Raw genomic sequence first — 23,623 nt, forward strand, 5'->3', positions numbered from 1 at the left:
CCTTTTCCCACCCCCAAAAGCTTTATTTCTTTGAATTTCACCCCACACTCATTCCTAAGTACTTAGATGAAATATTTATTATGTGACAATTTAATATGTTCAAAAACATTCCCAATTCAGTGATTTTTACTATTAATAAATAGTTGGTTTGAATAATCCTCGTCCTAAACAAATAGATGCTTCTTAATTCTTAGTTTAAAAAGACATTTTTCAGATACATGTATGTATAATTAAAAAATAAATAAAGATATTCGTATCCAACATAATAATAGTAATGATATTTTTTTATACTCAAATGGCAAAATCATTTATTTTTCTTTTCACCTAAAAACCTTACAATTTACATATGATTTTTCATTTTCATGTTTTTTCAGGAAAAACTTAAATATAACATTTTTCTATGGTAATTTTTTTTTGCAATTAAACATTTATTTCAGTAACTGTTGTGATGAGAAATTACATTAAGGAGTGGGAATTTAATTTGAACTCAAATACAAATTTAGATTTTGGTTTGTTTTGTTTAGATGAATAGATGAATTGAGGATAAATGGAAAGTTAGGCTCTGCCACAGACTCTGGAAAGCAGAGAAGAAGATGATGACGGGTTTACACGGTTGTTCTTGTTCGAACCATACAACTCTGAAACTCGCTTCAATTCCCACTTTCTCTTCCCCACTTTTCCCTTTTAAAAATCCAACCTTTTCTTTCCACAAATCTCCATTGCCACGCCCCATCAACGCTCTCTCTTCTGCCATCGTTCAAACAACTACCACTAAGGCCCCTCAAGACCAGGGTCAGTGTCAGAGTTTCTTCTCTTTCACTTTACCAGTGGAACTGAATAATAAAATCCAATTTGGTCTTGCAGGTGTGAAGCCTCAATGGAAGGCCACGATAGACTTCAAGTGGATAAAGGACAACAAGGAAGCTGTTGCTGCCAACTTAAGGAACCGTAACTCTGACGCTGATTTGGATCTTGTTCTCCACCTTTATGACAAAATGTTTACTCTTCAGAAGGTTATGTCATGTTACGTTTCTCTTCGATCTTTTTCCTCTTCTTTTAACAACCAATTCTGAATAGATTGAAATATAGTAATATGCAGTCCATACAATGTCTTGTTCTTCATTGATGAATACCTGCTGTTTCTCAGTCACGTAGAGCAAGGATAACGGGTGAATTTGTTGAGCTTATTTCGTGGCTTGTATTTGTTTAAAGTTCTCTTATTATGCTTACACGAGGAATAAACCATGAATTTTGTCCTCCAACTATTACTCTCTTTATTGAGTGGTTCATAAAGGAATAAATTTGTTTAAGTAATCACTTGAAATATTGAATATTTGTTCCTTTAGTTCGTCGTACGTTAAGGGACTAACTTAAGGATTTTTTACTAGTTACATAAAGCCTCTTTGGACAAGTTTGTCCATAAGTACTTTTAGGAGAAAAAACTAATGTATGAGCTAAATTTAGGTTATGGAGAAGTTTGTCTCATTTTTTCCTATCTACTATGAGTGTTTTATATAAAAGTTTGTCCATAAAGGCCCTTAATACGATTTCAAACACTTCCCAAAGTTAGATAGTTTGTTCTACTTTAGACTATATAGACGAGAGTAATAATAGTCTAGGGGTGAAATTGATGGTTCACTCTTAAAAAAACAAGAAGGAAAAATAAATTGAGTTTCTTTTATAAACTAATATCAATTTATGCTCTTAACTTTTATAGCTCTTTCGTCCAACTTCACCAAAAATTGAGGTACATAAGATGGTTTTAGCTCATGAGAGAAATTCAACTCATTTCACCTTCAGAGTTTTTTTTCTCTTACAAATGTTTATAGAGAAGTTTATTCATTTGAAACAAAAAAATTTAAGATTATGTTAAATATAAGCAACCAACCGTAGATTAAATGCTTGAAAGATGGATATTGGTGTAATGTCTTCAGCTCTTTGTTCTCAATGGCTTGGCTAATTTGTTTCTTACAGATAGCAGGAAGTTGAGAGGGTTCGTGGAGAAAGAAATGCAGTTGCTAACAGAATGAAAGGAAAATTAGATCCCTCTGAGCGTCAAAGGTTGATCGAGGAAGGTACTTTTGGTGCTATTTTTCACTCAACTGGCATTTTGGGTAAACTTCTTAAAACTGACGCTTTTTGTATGCAGGGAAGAATTTGAAGGAGGGACTTGCTGCTTTGGAAGACGACCTAGTGGAGCTTAATGATGAGCTTCAGCAGGAAGCACAGTGTATACCAAACATGACACATCCTGATGTTCCTATAGGAGGGGAGGATTGTTCCACCATAAGGAAAATGGTATTTCAGTTATTACAAATTTCTTCCTTTTTTCTTCTGGAAGAAATAAGTTGGTTGTTGATGATGTTCAGGCATTAATTTATTTTCCTCAAAATATTAATTATTGTGAATGTGTAACATTTTAGGTTGGCAGTTCTCCAAATTTCAGCTTTCCGGTCAAGGATCATCTCCAACTGGGGAAGGAGCTTGATCTATTTGATTTTGATGCAGCTGCAGAGGTATACTTAGATTAATTTAAGGCATTAAAGCATCATTTATTTGGCGCTTGGCAAAGTCCGGTGTCATTTTGAGTTGTATGGTTATATGTGAAATGCTGCACTATGAACATGAAATGGTATTGGAATATATTAAATTAGTAGCACCTCTTATTATTTTCCAGGAAATGAATGCATGCGTTGAGGTAGCAGATTCTCTTATGTGAATGTAGCCAAGAATGGTTTTGTATATGACCTGAAATTGACGAGGTCTTGAACTTTTCTAAAGTTAAATGCTTCATCTCTATCACTGTTCTTGTATACAATATTAAGACCTCATTTTAAGTTCTAACTTTGATGGTAATTTATTCCTTACTTTTTATTTTAATCTTGATGAAGTTTAGATCATCAGAAGAAGAACTAGGATATAAGTTGCAGTTGACTTCAGTTTGTCTTGGATGTATATCTAACATGATGCTTCACAGGTCAGTGGGTCAAAGTTCTACTACCTGAAAAATGAAGCAGTTTTGTTAGAGATGGCTCTTCTAAATTGGACACTCTCTGAAGTGATGAAGAGAGGCTTTACTCCATTAACAACCCCTGAAATTGTGCGATCCTCTGTTGTTGAAAAATGCGGATTCCAACCGCGTGCAAATAATACCCAGGTTTGTGAGTGTGTATCTCTTAGCAATGCTCTCTTTCTCAACATCTGCTATTAAACTGTTCTTGAGCTTCATGATCATGGATATAAGAGTCAGCTCCTGACAAGCATTTTTTCCAACCATCTTGACAGACTATTGTACCTCTGTTAAAAGAATGTGTTCATTTAGTCCTTCCGTCTCCATCTTGTTTTATATTTTACTAGAGTTAAGGACTGCAAAGGTCGTACAATGATAATCACAACACGGCTTCCAACCTAGTCTCATGATGCAAGATATTGGCATAATCATTTAATTTTTCCTAAAATTTCCTTCTGTTTCCTGTTTTTAATTAGATGATTGAAGTTCATAGCGTCTGTTGACGTTCTTGCCAATCATTGAACAGATTTATTCCATCGATAACAGTGACCAATGCCTCATCGGCACTGCAGAGATTCCTGTTGGTGGCCTTCATATGGATTCTATACTCTCTGACTCATTCTTACCTTTAAAATATGTGGCATTTTCTCATTGCTTCCGTACCGAGGCTGGTGCTGCTGGCACTGCAACAAGGTTCGAACATTTTCGTTTCCTAGCTATTGATTTGAGCATGAATTTGAACCCCCTTAATAATTATCAATATTTTTTAAAATATAAGGGAATATAAACCATTGAATACTTTCTTTTGTTGCATGTATTAGATTGAACTTTACTAAGTTTATTTAACCAGTTGAAATTCCTATTCTGAATGTCTTATAGTGCACACTAATGTCAATGTCTTTAAATATTTGGTTTTCTACCTTTTCTGATCATAATTGCTACTGAGCAGGGGTCTTTATCGAGTTCACCAGTTCAGCAAGGTTGAGATGTTTATTTTCTGCCGCCCCGAAGAGAGTGAACATTACCACCAAGAGCTGATTAAAATCGAAGAAGACCTCTTCTCATCCCTAGGATTGCACTTTAAGTGAGTGCAACTACTTTTCACTTTTCATTATTACACTCTTTCTCATTGTTTAACATGATTCCATTATTGTATTTATTCTAATAACTAAGCTTCTATGCAGAACTTTGGATATGGCCTCTGCAGATTTAGGTGCACCTGCTTATCGGAAATTTGATGTGGAGGCATGGATGCCTGGTTTAGAACGATTTGGTGAGGTACTGTAACAGCTCTTTCCTTTTCGATCTTGCAATACACATCTCTACACTTTTTATGGCCCTTGGGCTGAGATTCTTGCTTGAATTGAGTGCAGTGCCTGGAAGCATGGCTAATCAAATTAAAAAGTTCAAGAAAATATTAAAATAATTTCAGCACAGACCTTATTATAAATATAATATATATCTGGAGTTTTTAATTTGTTTTAACTGTTGATATGATCTCTGTCACCTGTAGATACTGTTATTGTTGCTTGCAGTAAGAGAATACTGCATTTTGTTTTCTTACATATTTGTTAGCAATGATTAGCGACTTCATCATATTCCCTAATACAAAAATCATGTGGTTTTCAATATAACTTGTTAAGCCTTCTTATTGTGATAGATCTCAAGCGCCTCAAATTGCACAGATTATCAGAGTCGTCGTTTGGGAATAAGGTATCGTCCTGTATCAGAAGCACAGGTGACAAGTGCCAAAAAATCTAAAGGCAATCTTGCTCCACCACAGTTTGTTCACACATTAAATGCAACAGCTTGTGCAGTACCACGGATGATTATATGTTTGCTTGAGAATTACCAACAAGAAGATGGATCTGTCCTTATCCCTGAGCCCTTGAGGCCTTTCATGGGTGGACTTAGTGTCATCGCCAGAAAATCATTATAATTGATCACAGTATTTGTTTCCATTTGGAGGATGTTGTTGCGGCAGAGTATTCTATGGTGGTAGATGAGTTGAAGCAATTTTCACGAGGATGATATTTTTACAAATGATCTATTTTTTATCCTTACAAACTAGAGATTTTGTACTTATTTCCCTTTTTCTTTTGGAATGTAGCCATACAAATTTGATAATCAAACGTCTATCTATAATATTTTTAGTAAGAATGATAATGGGAGGGACATTATTGTTTGGTGATATTTTGCTATGGCCTGCACTTAAAAATAGTGAGTTGCCATGGTAAAGAAAGAACGCAGCGATGGCATGCCAAAAGAATCCAAAGTAGAAAAAAAATCACTACTCAATTTGTAAAAGAAAAAAGAGGATTGAGAGTAAGTTTGGAGATACAAATATCTTCCGTTGTTAAAATTATATAATTGAATATAAATGAGCTAAGATAATTGACGGACCATATCGATAACCCATTGTCAACAAAACAATAATGTATTGAGAACTTTTAAATATAATAAAACAATTTAAATCAATTAAAAGTTAACTAGATTAAAAAATTTACGTCTGCGAATCCATTTTATTTGACATCTAAAACTATGAAGGACGGTGTATAGGCATTTTCACGATAAGAATATTTCCAAGTTGAGGCATGTCAAACACAAATGAAAATATAGAAAGTTAAAAGAAATATATATTATTATGGGTTAAAAGAAATTCCGCAAACTTATAGAGCAAACTCATTTATTTTCCACATGTTAAACGGGCCAATTGTATAGGACCTAACTTTCTGTATTCAATAAATCTTTCATCAATCAATTAATTTCGTAATGCAGATTTTAATATATAATTTTTACAGCTCTAAATTTAAAAGGAGATAATTTAAAATTTTCATAAAAAATAGAATTTTTTTTTCAAATATATATATCGCGTTTCCAAGCAAGGAATGGTCTGAGCATCGAACATAAGATGGAAAAAAAATTGCTTCAATTCAGGACTAACAATACGGAAGTATCAATTATGTTGGATTAATTAAAAATTTGAATTCCAATAATGAATTTCACAAAAAAGAAATATTTGCAGTGCGTGATTTGAGTCCCTGGCCAAATCTAAAATGCTTTACATAATCAAGTAATGCTCACTGAATGAATCAAAGAATCATGGCTTCCAAAAGACCCAATCACACTCAAGAATCTAACGTTCTCTTCTTCACCTTTGTATATCAAATCCTCCATCTTTCTTCTTTTTTTCCCCCTCCCCACCTCCTTTTCTTTTCTACTCTATTTTTTTGTTAACAATATATACACTATGCCATCCATTAACGGAAAAATATTTTGCTTTATCTGGCCAACCTATACTGAGAAGCGTTTATAGAGAGTGATTCTGTCCGACATAAACAACCAGGTAAAGGGTTTGCATAAAATGTTTCTTCTGAGCGAAACCTGTCCAAGCCCTTTGTTCCAGAAATGGGTCCTTTCCTCTTTTTGAAGAAGCCAAGCCTGCTCAACTCATGATAAACACCAAGTCATAACCAAATGTCCTTTTTTATCACCATTTTATCAAAATTCATAACACCTCATATTTTGATCAAATGCAATGAAGTGAAGGCAACAAACAAACAAATCGACACTATATTCTGTCAAGCTAATGACCACAACTATCCTTGGTACAAACCTGCTGCTGGCATTGGTGTTTGGCCAATATTAGTTGACCAATACAGCTTGAGGCAGATACAAATTACAGTTAACCTAGGCTGTGAAGCTAGTAAGGAATCAGTTCATTCAACAAAAATGAAAAACCATGATCACTAAGAGCATAAATAAGCAGATACTGAATAATACTTATAGTAAATGTATGTTAAAAAATAATAGTGCTGCCTATCATAGTGTAAAAATGATGGGAGATGTAGAAATGTCAATTTCAAGATCACTCAAGGAATTTCAAACTATCTAACTGGAAGAAAAAAAACCAGAAGCATAAATTAATACCTGTCTAACAATCATGAACTTGCTTAAGAAATACATTAATGCATCTCCTATCACTTACCGTTTTTTGTGGAGATCGATAATTTTATTAGAGAATGTTTTCCCCTCGGTCATTGATCCATTTTCCAGTTTATCAAACAAACGAACAAGCGCTTTCCTGATAACAGAAGTTGGGTCATGCAAAACACCTTTGTAATGATGTACAACTTTTGAGAGAGAGTCTCTCACCTGTCAGGACATATTGTTCTTCCTCTCATGAGAACACGGCGATGGCCTTCAACAGCCTTTGCCATGTTTCCAGGGAAAGAGTGAACAAACACATTACTTTCAACTGATACAATATAGTCCAGAGCAGCCATTTGAGACCCATGACTAGAAAAGGGTTGAAGCTCCTCAATGGATGCCAGCTTTTCCTGAAATTAGTTATAGGTAGGGTATCAAAATGATATAAATGCATTACCATTACTACTATTACTCATAATTTAGACATCCTGCCTTAAACTCAGTACTTGTCATAGGTAGAAAAGTATGGCTGCACCTAAATGATTTAACAAAATAAAACTTTGATAGAAAATATGGTTGCACTTAAATGATTTAACTAAAACAAGAGCTGGACCAAAGCAAAATGTGATTAATTAATAGAGAATCTGGCGTGTGATGTAAAGCTCATCATGCATTAAAATAATAGAGGCAGCTTGTCTCTGTTTTCATTTAGCATAGGTTTTTTTGTTATCAATCACATAACCCTTTGGACATAGCTTTGTTTTCATTTTAGTGGGATGAGATAATGTAGACCTTTCCTATCAAAACCTCATTTTATTGTTTATTTGTTACTCGATGAGAAAATATATTAACTATTTACTAAATGAAAATGTTAGGCCAATCTTGAAGAGAGTTTGAAAATACTAAGACTTTATCAAACTTCATTAACTAAAATCTGTTCATAAAATGCTTTGTCAAACTTTGCCAACATAAAGCAACAATATATTGTAATTTCCTACCTTGCTCATTAACAGTGGATAGCGGGATCGCAGGTCAGTCATATGGAACTCAGCCCCATATATCTCCCCAGCAGCAATATATATTGGAGTCTTTGATGGGTATCCAAGAGCAGTAAGAAATATTCCAACCTCCTTTGGAGTTAAGGGACAAAACCCTTTGGACCTCTCTTCTATGGGATTTATGTATTTTCTTTTCCAATAAGTAGTGTTCTCTCTACAAATTTGGAGCACGACGATAAATTATCGAAACATCAGATGTCAGGTAAAGACAAAAAATTTTAACTAATCATTTTGAAGCATCATCAATACCTGATAAGCCGTAGCTCTTCAGACTCAACTGCAGATAATTCATGTGTGCACCCACTAAATGCAAGCATGTCCTTCTCATAACGTAAATGCAATGCAATATAGGGGCCAAATGACCTCATCCTCTCCACCAATATCTAAAAGGATCCAAAAGGAATTTGAAAATGAAAAAGAAAATTCTAAAATAGAGGACAGAGTATGAGAAAGCAATAATAAGATTTAAATATCAAATTATATACTTTTCCCATTTTTTCAATACGTGGAGAGAAACGAAGAGCTTCATAACAAGCACGGCAGCGAAGCTTCTGAATATCTGGAGGTAGATTGTTATTTGCTAACCGAGAATCAGATTTGGAAGCTCGAATTATCTTTAGAGGATTTTAAAAATAAGATGGGCATACCGTGTTAGAAATTAAAGTAAATATATGGATAAAAACATAGCTGAGAACACACCAATAGATTTCAATAAGATTACATACTTTGAATTTTTTCCACAAGGCAGCAATCTCATTCTCATAGTAATCCATACCAGACCAGCTTTTGAATTGCATGACGATTTTAGTTGCATTAACCAGTTCCTTGGGAAGCTTCTTAATGATCTTTATATCATTAGCTAGAGAACTAATAAACCACTCATCATCAAAGATATCAGAGAAATTGCTGCAGATCAAATAAAAGACTATAAAATAAATTATGTAAAATCCAAAATAGAGAACTATAATAGAAAGATAAAAACACAAACGGAGTTCAAAACTTACCTATTATCATGCCAAAATGACTTTTTATCAAGTTCTGGAATCACTAGAGTAGCATTTATGATACGAGCTATAGCTACCATATCACATATCTGTAGTAGAGGAAACAAACTTTCAGATTCTAGCAATACAATGATAAAGAACACCCAAAAGAGACAAATGTACTAGTTTATGTTCTCTAAATTCAAGCTTTTGCAGTCAATTATCCACTTTAGCAAATTACTGTCTTGAAGTGAAGTGGAAGTAAAACTTCTCAGCAACTAATCTCGTAGAGAACTTTCAAACATCCAACAACAATCAAATAAGAAGATGAAAATTCAACGTGGAATAAGCTGAGTGGCTGACACTAAAACTAAGTTTCATAAGAGATTTATTTAGAGAGAGAGAACTCATACCCCAGTACGCATTTGGTTTAGCCCCCCATTTGTATGAACTGAAAGGTAACCACGTGACCTTGTAGGAGCTGGATAAACAGTCAACACTTGAATTAAGGACTGAAAAACAAATCACACTCGCAAATTGCTACAAATGTGAAAGTTGCTTACTTGTGTAGTTAGGAGTAGGCTTCGTGCAGGGTATAATCCCGTGATATGGTGGAGGCTTCCACAAATTCTCGTAGTCTGATTCCTTTCTTGAATCCTTCAACTACAAAACCAAAGGAGTGAAAACAAAGAAAAAGTGCATGCATAATTGATTTGCAGAATTTAAAATATATCTGACACCCCCAACATAGCTGACAAGCACTAAAGCTAAACAGGGCAAGTCATTTCACCGTACAACTTGATGAGATCAATAAATATTAGCGCTTAGCAGTGAATGAACCAAAAGAACTGCAATTAACAGAGAAGAAAGTCCCCTACTGGCATGAAAATAATTTATTTTTATAAAATTCTGCATTAGGATGGTTTTCCAACAATTAGCACCTTAATAAATAATAAGCAAATGAAAATAGTACATTTATGATTGATCTCTCACTTATAATACATAACTTTTTGAAAAAAAAATATACAGTATTACTACCCAGTGGATTTCATTTCATAGTCACATTCAGAGCATCCACAAAACAGAGAGATCAGCAAATAAATTCTTAAAGAATATAATGATTGAAAATACAAAACCTTGGGAACAGAGAGTGGAGTCTTGAATAGATAGGGCGGAACGAGTTCACGAGTCCAGCTTTGCGGGTCATAAAACTGTCAAATTTATAATTCGACAAAAAAAAAAGATAGAAACAAGAAAAATGGAACTTTAATCAGTAAACCATATAGAGTGAGAACTGAAACACCAAAATCTTCAAAAAATGAAAAACCCGAAAGCCAAACTCCCACACTTTCCGCATTTGTAGGCGCTAATGGCAATCTAGTTAAGTCAACAATTACTGAAAACCGATTCTTTTCAAAGAGAGCCGCGTAAAATATATTCATTGTGATTGAATTAATAGAAAACAGAATCTGTTAGAGGCGAAAAACAGTTAGAGAAGATGAAAGAATTATGCAGAGCCCTAAAAAGGTTTTTTTTTTTTTTTTTTTCTGGGAAAAAAAAGAACAGAAAAACAGGGAGAAGAGGCAGACCGAGGGGATCTTGTCACTGAAGTTGTGATGAGTGGGAGAAGGAGAAACGTGAACGTGAACAAAGAAGAAAGAAGTGACAACTATGGAGAATATTGACGCGGCGAGAAACCTTCTGAGCATGCCCAGTGGAACCGTTCGACGCTTCTGCTGCATTGGTCCTCTACATTCTACACTCTCCCAGGAAAAGCGGAAACACGTTATTAGTATTGAATCAGTGAATGAATATAATAAAAGGTAGAAGAAACAGAAGGTTGTGACAGTTATGTTAAGAAGAATAAGATGAACCTCGGAGTGTGGTGTTCTTCGTCTTCTTCATGGTTTGGTTTGCACTGAGAAATAAAAAAGCGGTGCTCTGTTGCTGTTCCGTTTTAGCTTTTTTTCTCAACGTCTTGCCACCTCGCACTCCTCGCTTTTCCCTATTTCTCCTTCTTTATATCATCTAATTATTATTATTATTATTATTATTATTAAAATATTTTTTGTTTTAAAAATATTAGATAGTCTGTGAAAATTAAAATTGTTCGTGCTTCATGGTGGTTTCAGTTACAGATATCCTTCGCCACCACGGGATGAAAACACTCAAATCTAAAGTCGTGGGAAATCAATTTTGTATTTCTGAAAATGTTTCAGTCATTCTATGATATAATATGTATTTCTTTATATTGGTATTTTTTATATGCTTACTTTTATTTTATAATTATTTTTTAAAATTAATTAATGAAAACAATAAATAAAGAATATTAACTACAACAGAAGAAAGGCTTTTTATTACTGCCAAAAACATACCACCTAAGTTTTCTATATTAATAGTATTCTAGTTCATATATTCATTTTGTTACAATATTTTAGTATTTTTTTGTTTTTTTACATCCCCATGATAAATATTTGTCTTTATGACATGAAATTTATGATAAATAAATATTTATAATTAAAATAAAATTCATAATAAATAAATCACTTCAAATATTAAAAACTATTTAAATTATTTATCCCAAGTTTTAAATATAATTTAAATATTAAAAATATCTATTTATCATGAATTTTAATTATTATATCATTTATAGATTACAAAATATCCATCTATCGTGAATTTTATTTTAAAGAATAAATAGTTATTCTATGCAATATGCAAATTAAAATAATACTAATACATAAATATATTTTATGAGCTACATAAATTTCTAAAAATAAAATAAAAAATATATTGATTAAGAATGACCAATGAAAGGTAGATTATTTAATTTTTAATTATTCCAAGATTTCTAATTGATAATATCCAAAACTTGAACCAATTACATGTTTACCAAAAACATATATAAAAAGGTTGAAGTTTTTCTTAAATAAATTTTAGATTTAATTTGTGTATGTGGAATGAATAGTATGGTTGTAGCCGTTAGTTAAGTTATAGAGAAAAATGAATGTAACGAATAGGCGTTATTAGTTTTAATATATTTTGGTAGGTTACTAGTTTAAATCTAAAAACGAGGTTTAAACTTTAAATATTACAACTCACTAATCAGTAGGTATGATACATATTTGCTTATTCTTTAAATATCTTAAGCACTTTTTGTCGTACAATCCATCCTATTCGTTTGGAACTCACCATAATTACTCACTCACTTTGTCAGTAAAAATTTCTATATGCACTCCAAGAGAAACAAAATAAAAGTAAAATACTATTTAACACAAATGTATATTTACTGTGTGAAATTAAAATGCTTCATTAAGTAAAAATGACTGACTTGTTATAACTAACTATAATAATAATTTGTTTAACCTATAAGTTATATTAGAATTTAAATTTATCATAAATAAATATTTTAAACATATATTAGTGCAGTATTTATATTTATGTTTATGCATTTAAGTTTTTATTTTTACTATTATTACGTGTATATTTATATTATTTAAATAAAATATAAATTTATGTTTATTTATATGCATATAAATTTATGTGTATTTATATTCATATAGACACATAAAACATGAGAGAGAATCATGTTAAAATGGTAATCCATATATAGATATATGTGTAAAAATAAACAGTTTTTTTTTCTTTGAATAGTATTAAATTTAACAAAAGAATAAAATTAAGCAAATATTTGTCTTCTTCCTTGAATGCATCAAAATACTATTATATTAACTAAAGTCAATTCAAAACTTAAGAGCTTAATATAGAATAAATTAATTTTGAGATGAAAAAATAATAAATATAATTGAGATTAAACTATTTTTTTTTTAAATAATATATATATACGTGGGAGAGAAGAAAATTTAAAATATATTATTGTAATTTTTTTAGAAATTATACTGATATCTTTTAACTAGATTATATTTTTTTCAAAATTTACTCTTAGGTAAAAAATTCCTTTCACATAGATCATATTTACAAAAAAATAGGTTAATGTAAAATTATTTTATATGTCATTCAAAATTGATAAAAAAATAAATATATATATATATATATAAAATAGAGAGAGAACTAATATTCAATTATTTGATATCTCATCTATCATCAAAATTAATCTAATATTTTTTAAAATATACTAAAATATAATTATTTGTTATTTTATTATTGTTACTAATTTTAATAAAAGTTAACATGAATAATTATGGTAATACGAACATATAATTTAATAGTTAAAGTTATTGATTATGTAATATTCAACATAATTTAGTTTCTCCTATATTTTATATTATATTATATATATATATATATATATATGTGTGATTATAAAGGAAAAATACAGATAATATATATATATATATATATATATATTTGGTTTTTCAATGTTTAGAGATTTTTATTTTTAATCTCTAAAAAGATGTTTGATTAATCTTAATTTCTAAACTTTCATTTATTGATATCTTTAGTTGCTGCTGTAGTTAAGTGATGATGTAAAAGTTATGTGGATTGTATTGTATTAATTGTCACACAACTTGTCAGGTGAAATATTAGTTTCAAACTACATGTAGTTTTGTTTTTTCTATTTTTGTCTTTTTTTTAAACAAATAATTTAGTCCCTCAGTATTTTGTTGACTGGTTTTAGTCCTTCATCAATATTTTTATCAATCATCGTCTATGTAAAAAATAAAAAAACACAAAATATTAAATTGTTTTTTAAACACATTTATAAAAAAATTATAAATATCGTCTGATGAGAAATATTTTAATGATAATATTATTAGGTTATAGCTCTTGCGTCTAATATATCACAACAGATGTAATTTGAAAACTCAACTGGCTTGAATAAGATGTTTTTAATACATATCTTCAGAATAACTCTCATCCTCAAGTTAGTATTGAGAATAATAAAATGTAATGTAAAGGAGACTGAAAAGACAAAAATACATACAACATTTTATATTGATTCATCTATTGCAACATATTACATCAAATTCTCAATCAACAGATTGAGTCCCACTAAACAGACTAATGTTGCAAAGTACACTTTGAGTATTTTTTGGCCTTGAAGCTATTTTTGGCTAATCCATTGAGTATTGTTTGGTTTACAGTCACTCATGACTAATCTTTTGAATATTCTTTTCACAAGTCACTTTGGTTTAACGAGTATTCTTTTCCAAGCCACTCTTGCTTCATCCAAGTATTATTTCTCAAGCTACTTCTTGTTCAACAAAGTATTCTTTTTTAAGTAACTTTTAACTCGACTAGTATTATTTCTCAAACCACTCCTAGATTAACTAGTATTCTTTCCCAACAACCACTCATGACTGAGATGTAAACTTTATGTGAATGTGTGATTGTCAAATCACGAGTCTTACTCTCTAATAGGGATTGTGTCTTTCAACAAATAAAAGATAAAGTACTTTATCCAAAAAATATATTCATTGAGAAATCATTTATGGGTGTTAGGTAGTTTCCACTCTTTTGAAAGCCCTTCATACGTCTAACAAGCTTCATATGGATGTTTCATTAAATACACTGTATGCAACTTTAATTAACCTTCTTATGTACGCGACATGCTTGATCACTCACAATACTCATCTCCCTAGGTAGCATAACTTTTTGCATTCATATGGTAAAAGTGCACACCGACAGATGTCTGATCCAAAGTTGAGATGTTCCTTATGTCAGGAAGTTGTTGAAGAAAAACATAATTACCACAAATATAAAATAAGCATAAGCAAACACAATAAACTAGTGTAAAAAATAAATCATATAAAATTATGTCAAATTGTTCAACAACTATATAGAGCATGGATGAACATAATTTTATTCCCACTTATTAACTTTAATAATAAATTATTGGAATGTAATAATAAATAAATTCACTGTTTTAATTAAGATTCATATATTTAGGTTTATTTGAGCCTTAATTATTATTTTTGATAATTTTGTATGTTTAACCCAAGTTGCTTCTTTTGAATCAAAACAAGAAACAAAATATGGCATAAAAAATTAGAGAATTAAATATGCAAGTATCTCACAAAAGAAATTGAATATAAATTTCTACAATGATATTCTCTCAAAATCCTGCAATTAAAATTCCTCTGCAAAATCCTTCAAAAGTAAAGAAAATATACTTTAAAGATATTATTCAATAAAATATTCTCCAATATCTCTCACAACAGTGTTGAAATCAATTACAATTAATGCACAAAATTCTCATGTAGTATATGCATTGAATAAAGTGGGTATTGATTAACCTAATAGACACATTCTTTACTGGTGAGTTGTTTTAAGTTGAATCAAATTGACGCATGTTCAATGTTTAGCTTTGTTTGAGGATTGAGAAATGAATAATCTTTAGAGAACCTATGAGAAATTCATTGGTGGAAGAACTTGGGAGTCAACTTGCATTCTTTACTATTTGAAATCATCATTTATATTTTCTTGCTTAACAATCACAACCCTTTTTGCTATACTGTAATTTCTAATTCTCATTGCTTGTAGATAAGTTTTCAATTTTGTTCACTAGACTCATTCTTGGATTCGTTGGAAGACGACTTGGGGTCATTTGACCACTTCTACACTATCATTTAGCTGACGTTAGGTAGTCTATCATTGCGTTAGACGAACCATGTTGTAATCTATTTAATTTGACTGCTAAATGATAACTATCAAACATCACAAAATGCTAAACATATTACTTACCTCACAGAAGGCACCAAGAAACCAATCAAAATAATTTTAAGACTCGATAGTTTCTAAAAGATTGAATTGAGTTCGAACATTTGAGACCAAGTACATATCATATGTTTTACAAAAAACTTGGTTATCGAATTATCCCATAATCTGACCCATCGAACATCCACATATATTAAAGTCTTCTTCTCACATTCATCAAATCTTAATGAATCTTCAACTCTGAATAAATAGTAAGAACATTCATCGATTTTTACCACCTGATACATTTATCTATATGATTTAGGTAATTAGTAATGTTTGGACATCTCATCTCTAAAATATTCCTAACTTAGTACTTATACTATATTCTTACAAATATCATCTATTCTATTTTCAAATATATGTACATCATAAACATTATATTGAGATATAGATAATTAAACATTTAAGAATCAACATTATGCATATGCTTATTTTTCATATATAATTATATCACTTAAAGTATTAAAATAATATATCACATGAAACATCATTTGACCAAGGTTTTCTTGCTTAAGGTCTCGTTTGCTTTTGGACGAGGAAAATAGCATGTTTAATGTGTCAAAGGAAAATACTAAAAGATAAAAAAATTACAAAATCCGAGAATGTTGATTGATTAAAAATTTTATTGGCAAATTTGGAGAGAATTGCAAAGAAAATACTGTGTATATATAATTAATTATTTAGATTTTCCTTTATTATAAATTTAAATTATTATTATATTTATTTAAAATAGGATTATAATTCAAACATATAAAGTATAATTAAAATTATAAAAATATATTTTTATAAAATAATATAATTAATCATATTATCTATAGTAAATTATAAATATAAATAAAAATAAATATATTTTTTAATAATAAAAAATAAAGATAAAAATAATAATATTATTTAATTTATAAATAAATCAATCCAAGTATGTTTTAATAATTTATAAATTTAAAAATAAATTTATAAATTTATATTTTTATCAATTAAAAAAAATATAATTTCAATTATTACAAAGTGGACTTTAAGCCTAACTCAACCCCATAAAACCAGCTCATAAGGTTGAGGTTTGCACCCACTATATACAATGAAAGGTTTTAATCTCTAGTCGATGTGGGATCTCCAACATCAATCACATTCATCTCACCATTCACAAACTTTTATAAACTTTCCCACACTTTCTACTCTATTTACTTTAATCCAAAAAAACTTCACTTTCTTCACACTTTCTTTTCAAATCATCTCGAATCCAAACAAAACCTAAGTTATTTTCTTAAATAAAACATTATTTGTTCTTTGGAGTTATCTTGCTCAAACAATGAGTGTTTATTTGAACAAGGTACTTATTTATTGAAATAAGATACTTTCTCATTAACAAGATTCAACTGCTTGACCAAGTAGTTCTAAAGACAATTTTATTTTTAATCTTTATATTGTTTGAATAAAATATGTAACAAATTTAAAATGAAAAAAAAAACATATTACTTCACTTCACGTCAAATATCATTATTCTATTCATTTAATTCATTCAGAACAAAAACTCATTTTTACTCGTCAAAATAGAAATTCATTAATATCACTCAAAATTTACATTAAGGAAGTATAAATAACACATAACAATTTATAAATAATTATTTAAAATTTGCTAAAGTATTTGGACAACAAATATTTGAAGTTATCAAAATCACCAACAACTCAAAATTTATATGTACATCTCCTCAAATCAAAACTTTATACACATAATTTTTGTAAAAATATAAGGAACTAAAAACTAAATTTACCAAAGAAAAAAGTACACGTGATTGTGTCACGTTAGATTCTTAGTCCACACAATAAGTCGTATGAAAAATCCTTTCATTAATTATCAATGACAAGACTAATAATTAACAAATGAAATTTTAGAAACAAAAATGGATGAAACATTTATTTATAAATTAAAGATATGAAATTTCTAAAAGTTGGTATACTCAAATCATAATTTGTACAAAACCCAAAAATAATTGGATAACTCCTCTTAGTTAATGATATAACTTACATTAGTTACAAAGCATTCGATAACTTTTATATAAAATATATATTTTTTAATCTAACAAATTAATTATAATTATATACGTGCAGAGTTATAAAAAACGAACCTGATCATACATTTTAAAACAAATATATATTTTAAAATTATTTTAAATCCAGTTATGTTATTTTAAAAACATTCAATTTTTAATATTATAGTTTAAAATAAAAAATATTAAAGTAATATATCTATCTAACTACGGTAATAAACGAAACCTTGAAAAACATTAGTATTCATAAAAATTTGAAGATTGCAGTTGAAATTGGATCTAATAAAAATCAACGAGCCTTATTATAACTAGTAAAGAATTTAAGTTATAGACCTGGTGGTAGGTATTAGTGTATGAGAATGTGTTTTCTGCATATGTTTTGATGTGGAACTGAAATTGTTGCATCAATTGCAAAAGTATTAACTAGGTTAGTAGCATTTTGGTGGATAATCAAATGATGGATCAACACGAGTTGGAATTGGAGAACAGTGTGAAAGTAATGCGCACGATGAATAGATGGAATATCATTATCCTGCGGAATACAATACTTCATCATCATGGCAACCTTGGAATTCAAAAATCACCTTCAACCTCTCAAATTTACCTTCGCCATATTTTTTTTTAAAGATCAGATAATTAAAATATTTTATAATATATAAATGAATTTAATCTTATAAATCAATTTTATAAATATACTATGCATAGCAATTGAAAAAAAATATAATTAAGAGAGAAAAGCTTATTAAAGTGATTCATTTTTTTTTTACACAATTTAAGGATTGACAAGATTTATGAAAACTTTGTACCTATAATATAATAATGAAAGTTAATGTATTTGTACTTTAAAAAATATATATTATAAATACACAAAAATGCTTTTTGTGTATATTAAATAATTATAAAATCGATATTTTTATTTGCATGGAAAATTATATTTGAATAAATTTTAATCAAATTATAATATGAAAATAGAAGTTTTTACCTTAACTGTGTGCCAATTTTTTTTTTTAAATGACATTAGAATTAAAAAAAGTTACGAGAAAATGATTACCAGAAACGATTTGGGCAAGGCAAGAACCTAATTCATCTTTTCTTCCATGTGCTACTGACACAAAAGTGTTTTAAAAAAATAAGAACGTGATATAAAATAGTTCATTGGTAGTTTCAGAATCAATTAATGAGAAAACCTTTAGAATAAATTATATTTTAATAAAGTCGAAACTTTATTCTTTGGAGCATATCTCATTTGCTGTTGCACCAGCCATTCAACCTAGTTAGTTTTCACCAAGTACATTTGTTGTCCCTTTATTCTATTTGATAAGTCCAAAATAAAAAATAAAAATAGAGGGAAAATAGAAAGAACAAAAATAGAATTAAATTTAAGATGAAGTTTGTATTGTATGTTTGGTGGAATTAAGAAAAAAAAAGAAAACAATTTCTTCCTATTAGTTTGATTATTTTGAAAATAGGTAACTTTTTTAAAAGAAATGACAAATTATTCTCAATTGAATTAAGTGTAAAAAAGTTTTTTTTTTTTCCAATTAGATACGATAAAAAAACGTGGACATCAAAGAGAGGGTTCTTACATTTTTTTAAAACTTTTGTAGGATGTGTACTAAATCATTATGATACCATTAAAGAATTGAATTTTAAATTTAATTTAATTTTTAAAGTTATTCATAAATAAGGTTTATCCCATTACATATTATAAAATACTACATATAATTTAAATTAGGAAACAACTGAAAAATAATTAAATAACTATAATAATTCACTAGATTTCTTCAGCTAAAGTGTCATTTAACAAAAATTGAGAATTGACAAAATGTCGTCACAAAAGGTTGTTCCAGCTAAACTGTCCCATTTTGAAAAAAGAGAATTGATAACTTATCTTAGTTAAATATAAAATAATATAACACTGATAAAATAAATTACCAAGCGATTAATTCTAACTGATAAACTGTCCCTTTGTTGAAAGAGAAACTTGACAAGTTGTTCGTTAAAGTAAACTTATTTTACATAATAATAGTAACTATTAGAATTTAATGGTAAATTAAATGAAAAAAATAGTACATTATTCACTAAATATCCAAATAATGTTTTTTATAAGATAAAGTATAAGCTCAAACAACAGACATGGTGATAAAACAAATAAATTAAAAAGAAAGAAGCATATAAAAATGGAAAAAGATTACTGAATCTTTTCGTTTTATTTCTATCATATATTTTATTTTTCATTTGAATTATTATTATTATTATTGCTTTTTTGCTCCTTTTCCATGATATTTTTCATCTCAAACAAACTCAAGTATGTTGACATTGTGTTAGAATAAACTTTTTATGAGTGTAAATAAAACTTTTCTGAAGCTTAATTCATTTTCTTTTCTTATAAATGGCATCACCGGTGCTAAAGTCTTCATATTATCTCAATTAAATTCCGTGGAAAAAAAATTGTCTTTACACCCACGTAACCCATTCCATTATAAAACCCTAATATGACTACTACTTACACATCCTTTTTTAATAATGCAACTCCTTTTTTAGAAACTACAGTTTGGAGACTCTTTCTTCCTACACCTCCATACCTTCTTCTGCCACCCCATACTAAATGTAAAAATACCGTTTTCTCCTTTTTTGTGCCACCTCCATATATAATCCAGAAGCTGTTTTTGAATCCGGAAGCGTTCTTGAGATTTATAAAATCCAGAACTCTTTTTTGCATTTAAAATAAGCCTATGGATTATGTAATCCGGATATATTCCAGATTACATAATCTGGAAGTCAATCTCATATTTAGAAAAGACTTCCAAATTATGTAATCCGGAAGCTAATCACTCCTCTGAAAAAAAGGCTTCCAGATTACATAATCCGGAAGCTAATTTTATGTATAGAAAAGACTTCCGGATTATGTAATCCAGAAGCTAATCACAAAAGGCTTCCGGATTACATAATCCAGAAGCTAATTCTGGATCTAGAAAAAGACTTCCGGATTATGTAATCCATAATATTAATAAAGGGTATTTTTGAAATATAAAAAATATATGGGGTTAGCACAAGAAGGTATGGAGGTGCAGGAAGAAGCAGCCCAGTTTGGAGCCTATCTCAAGCATACATTTCCGCTTCAAGTTAAAGGAGGTTCATGATTTGGGCTCGTTCTTTTGCACCCCTATAATTGTTGTCTGCACCTCTATGGGCGTGTATGAAATGTTCAAAGTATCTCTCCATGTAGTTTCGTTAGGAAGAGGGATTTAAATAGTTTTTAAATTGTATAATTGGGTAGCTAAAAATTTGGGTGTTGTGTTTTAGATTGTATAATTTGAAATTATTAATTTTTAATATTTTTAAAATTTTGGATTAATATATTTTTAGATTATATAATTTAGATAATTTTTTTTTTCACTTTTGAATTGGTTAATTCATAATTTTTTTTTTCATTTTTGAATTAGTCCACTTGGAACTATTATTTTTTCACTGGAGTGGAAAATAATTCTGAATTGGCCTTTATTTCTAGATTGATCAATTTAGAATTTATTTTTTCACTCATAGTTAGCCAATTCGAAATTATTTTTTTCATAGTAAATATGGAAGTAAAGGGCAAATTCAAAAGTAATTTTTACATTTTCAAATTGGCCAATCCAAAACTTTATTTTTTTATTGGGGTGTGTGGTGACATACTGGGATGCCAAAGGTCCTAATATATGGGATTAATATCCCTCATTTCATTAAAAGAAAGCTTTTATATATCACGGCTAATCTATTATGAATTTAATATTATTCATATATTTAATTAAAAATAAATATAAATTATTAAAAAAATGTTGTATTATTTTTTTATAAATACGAGCACATAAGTCTGAACATTGAAAATAAATTTTTTTAAATTTTTTTTGATAAATAAATCGAAAATAATAAAAATAAATCATAAAAATTAAAATTAATGAATAAATTAAAAAAAGTAACTATATAAAAAATAATTAATTAATAAAAACAATTATTTAAAAGAGTGAGGGAATTTGCAGCAAGGGAATATAAAAAAACCTTCTAAAAGTGTCAATCCAAAAGTAAGGGAGTGTCGGGTTAAACTCTTTTTATATTAATATTCATAAGTTTATGTGCCTTTTATTAATTTTATTTTTTTATTTTTAAATTATACATTTTTTTTTATTTTTATCTATATTTAATTTAATTTTCAATCCTATTTATTTATTTATATTTATGTAATTTAATTGATCTTTGATTAGACATTCATCATATTTATTATGTAATTTAATTTAATTTATTTCGAGTTACGCTCTAATGCTATTTATTTATTTATATTATGTCATTTAATTTATCTTTAGTTACACATTCATTCAATTTATTTATTTTAATTTATTCTCGCTAACCCTATTTATTAGTTTATATTTTTGTTATTTTACTTTTCTATAATATACTGAGTCATATCTAATTATTTAAAGTTTTTGTTTTGATTCTTATTTTATTGTATATTATTTAAAATATAATATTTTTATAATTTAAGAAAATGTAAAGTAATAATAAAGTAAAAGTAATTATTGTTTTGAGCTGGGATAAAAAAATGTTATATATATGCTTTATTATTATTTTTTTACTTTTTGCGTATATGTTTGAATGATGTGTATGTATTATTGGTTAAGATAAATATGATGTATCTTAATATTCATATGTTATGTGATTCTTAAAAGTTTCAAATGGTATGTTAGTTGAAAAAGAGTTACAAAATTCATTATATTGAATGGAGACCATACTAATGTATGAATCTTTGTGTTTGGGAAGTCACACTTTGATACACTACATTCTAAGAAAGTTTTCACCGAGTAAGTGAATATCTAAATAACTTAGAATAACGCCCTGGGTTATGATATCCATAGGTCAATCTGATACCTATTCAACTTCACAAATGTTAGCTAATGATATATATCTTTTTGTGGGTTGATAAATAATCAATATTCTTAAGAAAATAATTATAATTGTACCAATGTTTTTAATGAGAAATACTTGACTACCTAATCACTTTCCAAGTAACTTTTGATGTTCATAGTGGATCATTAAAGTGGAATATGGATCCATATATTTGATAAAGTGAGATTGAGTCTTACAATTATAGGCCAACTCATGGCCCTTATTGCATGTATTGTATGTCAAGTTTATTAAGATCAATATTTAAGGCTTACAAAGACCTAATTATTTTTCATGGTTTCTTTCATATGTACCTGTTGTATGTAGAAGCAAAACCTACTCAATAAGAGAGTTGTTGATGTGAGCTGATTTTAGGATTGCACATTTTATGGTTTGCACTCTGTTTATGAGTTTTTTTATTTAAGAAAAATATGATGAGAAACCTAGAGAAGATTTGCCACTGGACACAAACTTAACCAAGTGGTTAAGTAAGTATGAAGGTTCTCTTCTAGAGAGCAAAGAGAAAACACAATTATATGGTGTTGATGATGATGGAGGGCGGAACATAAGAAGCAAAAAGATAATAAGAGTAATAAATACCGAATGGAAAAAAGAGAAAACAAGAAATATGAAATGAAGATGGGGCGTAAGGAATGAAAAATAAAATGATGAAGAAATGAAAAAAACTTATGGAATAAGGATGGTGGTCACACTACTTGGAGTGGTGGAAGACTCCAAGAAGACTGGTGAATAGTCATCACTTGAGGTGCACTACACTCAAGATAAGACCCAAGAACAATTTAGGAGAAAAAACTCATTAATCACTTAAGCAGAGTTTCTCTTCTATATTAAAATTCAAGTGTAAAAATATAAGAGGCAAGACACCTTTTATATAAGAGTGAGTGACTTGGGGAGCAAGAGTGAGAGGGGTAGGGACATTATTTGTGAGAAACCTTTTAG

General features: G+C 29.1%; 2 protein-coding genes across 4 annotated transcripts; one reads left to right on the forward strand and one right to left on the reverse strand.

Moving 5' to 3' along the window:
- The first annotated feature begins 489 nt into the window (after positions 1–489).
- On the forward strand, positions 490–5,203 carry LOC137820473 (serine--tRNA ligase, chloroplastic/mitochondrial). Of its 2 annotated transcripts, none has more exons than XM_068624584.1 (10): positions 490–792; positions 865–1,013; positions 1,982–2,075; positions 2,150–2,298; positions 2,424–2,516; positions 2,978–3,157; positions 3,537–3,703; positions 3,960–4,094; positions 4,195–4,288; positions 4,671–5,203. In XM_068624584.1, the coding sequence occupies exons 1-10, from the start codon at positions 594–596 to the stop codon at positions 4,947–4,949; spliced, it is 1,539 nt and encodes a 512-aa protein (XP_068480685.1). In that variant the 5' UTR covers positions 490–593; the 3' UTR covers positions 4,950–5,203. The 2 variants fall into 2 exon arrangements, with proteins under 2 accessions (XP_068480685.1, XP_068480686.1); XM_068624585.1 differs by having other exon boundaries at positions 519–792; positions 1,975–2,075.
- A 719-nt stretch (positions 5,204–5,922) lies between these two features.
- LOC137820474 (O-fucosyltransferase 7-like) lies at positions 5,923–10,987 on the reverse strand. Of its 2 annotated transcripts, XM_068624587.1 has the most exons (13): positions 10,856–10,987; positions 10,571–10,737; positions 10,118–10,192; positions 9,545–9,644; positions 9,395–9,462; positions 9,003–9,091; positions 8,724–8,904; positions 8,484–8,612; positions 8,248–8,381; positions 7,939–8,152; positions 7,166–7,350; positions 6,999–7,094; positions 5,923–6,451 (listed from the first exon to the last, which is right to left on the reverse strand). In XM_068624587.1, exons 1-13 carry the CDS (start codon positions 10,884–10,886, stop codon positions 6,292–6,294), a joined length of 1,629 nt encoding a protein of 542 aa, XP_068480688.1. In that variant the 5' UTR covers positions 10,887–10,987; the 3' UTR covers positions 5,923–6,291. The 2 variants fall into 2 exon arrangements, with proteins under 2 accessions (XP_068480688.1, XP_068480689.1); XM_068624588.1 differs by lacking the exon at positions 8,484–8,612.
- Between the last annotated feature and the right edge of the window lie 12,636 nt (positions 10,988–23,623).

This window comes from Phaseolus vulgaris, chromosome 9 (assembly GCF_000499845.2).
Source record: "Phaseolus vulgaris cultivar G19833 chromosome 9, P. vulgaris v2.0, whole genome shotgun sequence".
Lineage (NCBI taxonomy): Eukaryota > Viridiplantae > Streptophyta > Magnoliopsida > Fabales > Fabaceae > Phaseolus > Phaseolus vulgaris.

Coding starts and splice junctions, on each gene's coding strand:
- LOC137820473 (XM_068624584.1), top strand. CDS start 594: ATGATGACGGGTTTACACGGTTGTTCTTGTTCGAACCATACAACTCTG. Junction 1,014..1,981: donor AAATGTTTACTCTTCAGAAG/GTTATGTCATGT, acceptor TACAGATAGCAG/GAAGTTGAGAGGGTTCGTGG. Junction 4,095..4,194: donor TCCCTAGGATTGCACTTTAA/GTGAGTGCAACT, acceptor GCTTCTATGCAG/AACTTTGGATATGGCCTCTG.
- LOC137820474 (XM_068624587.1), bottom strand. CDS start 10,886: ATGAAGAAGACGAAGAACACCACACTCCGAG. Junction 8,905..9,002: donor TCATTTTGGCATGATAATAG/GTAAGTTTTGAA, acceptor TTTGATCTGCAG/CAATTTCTCTGATATCTTTG. Junction 8,153..8,247: donor GAAGAGCTACGGCTTATCAG/GTATTGATGATG, acceptor CCAAATTTGTAG/AGAGAACACTACTTATTGGA.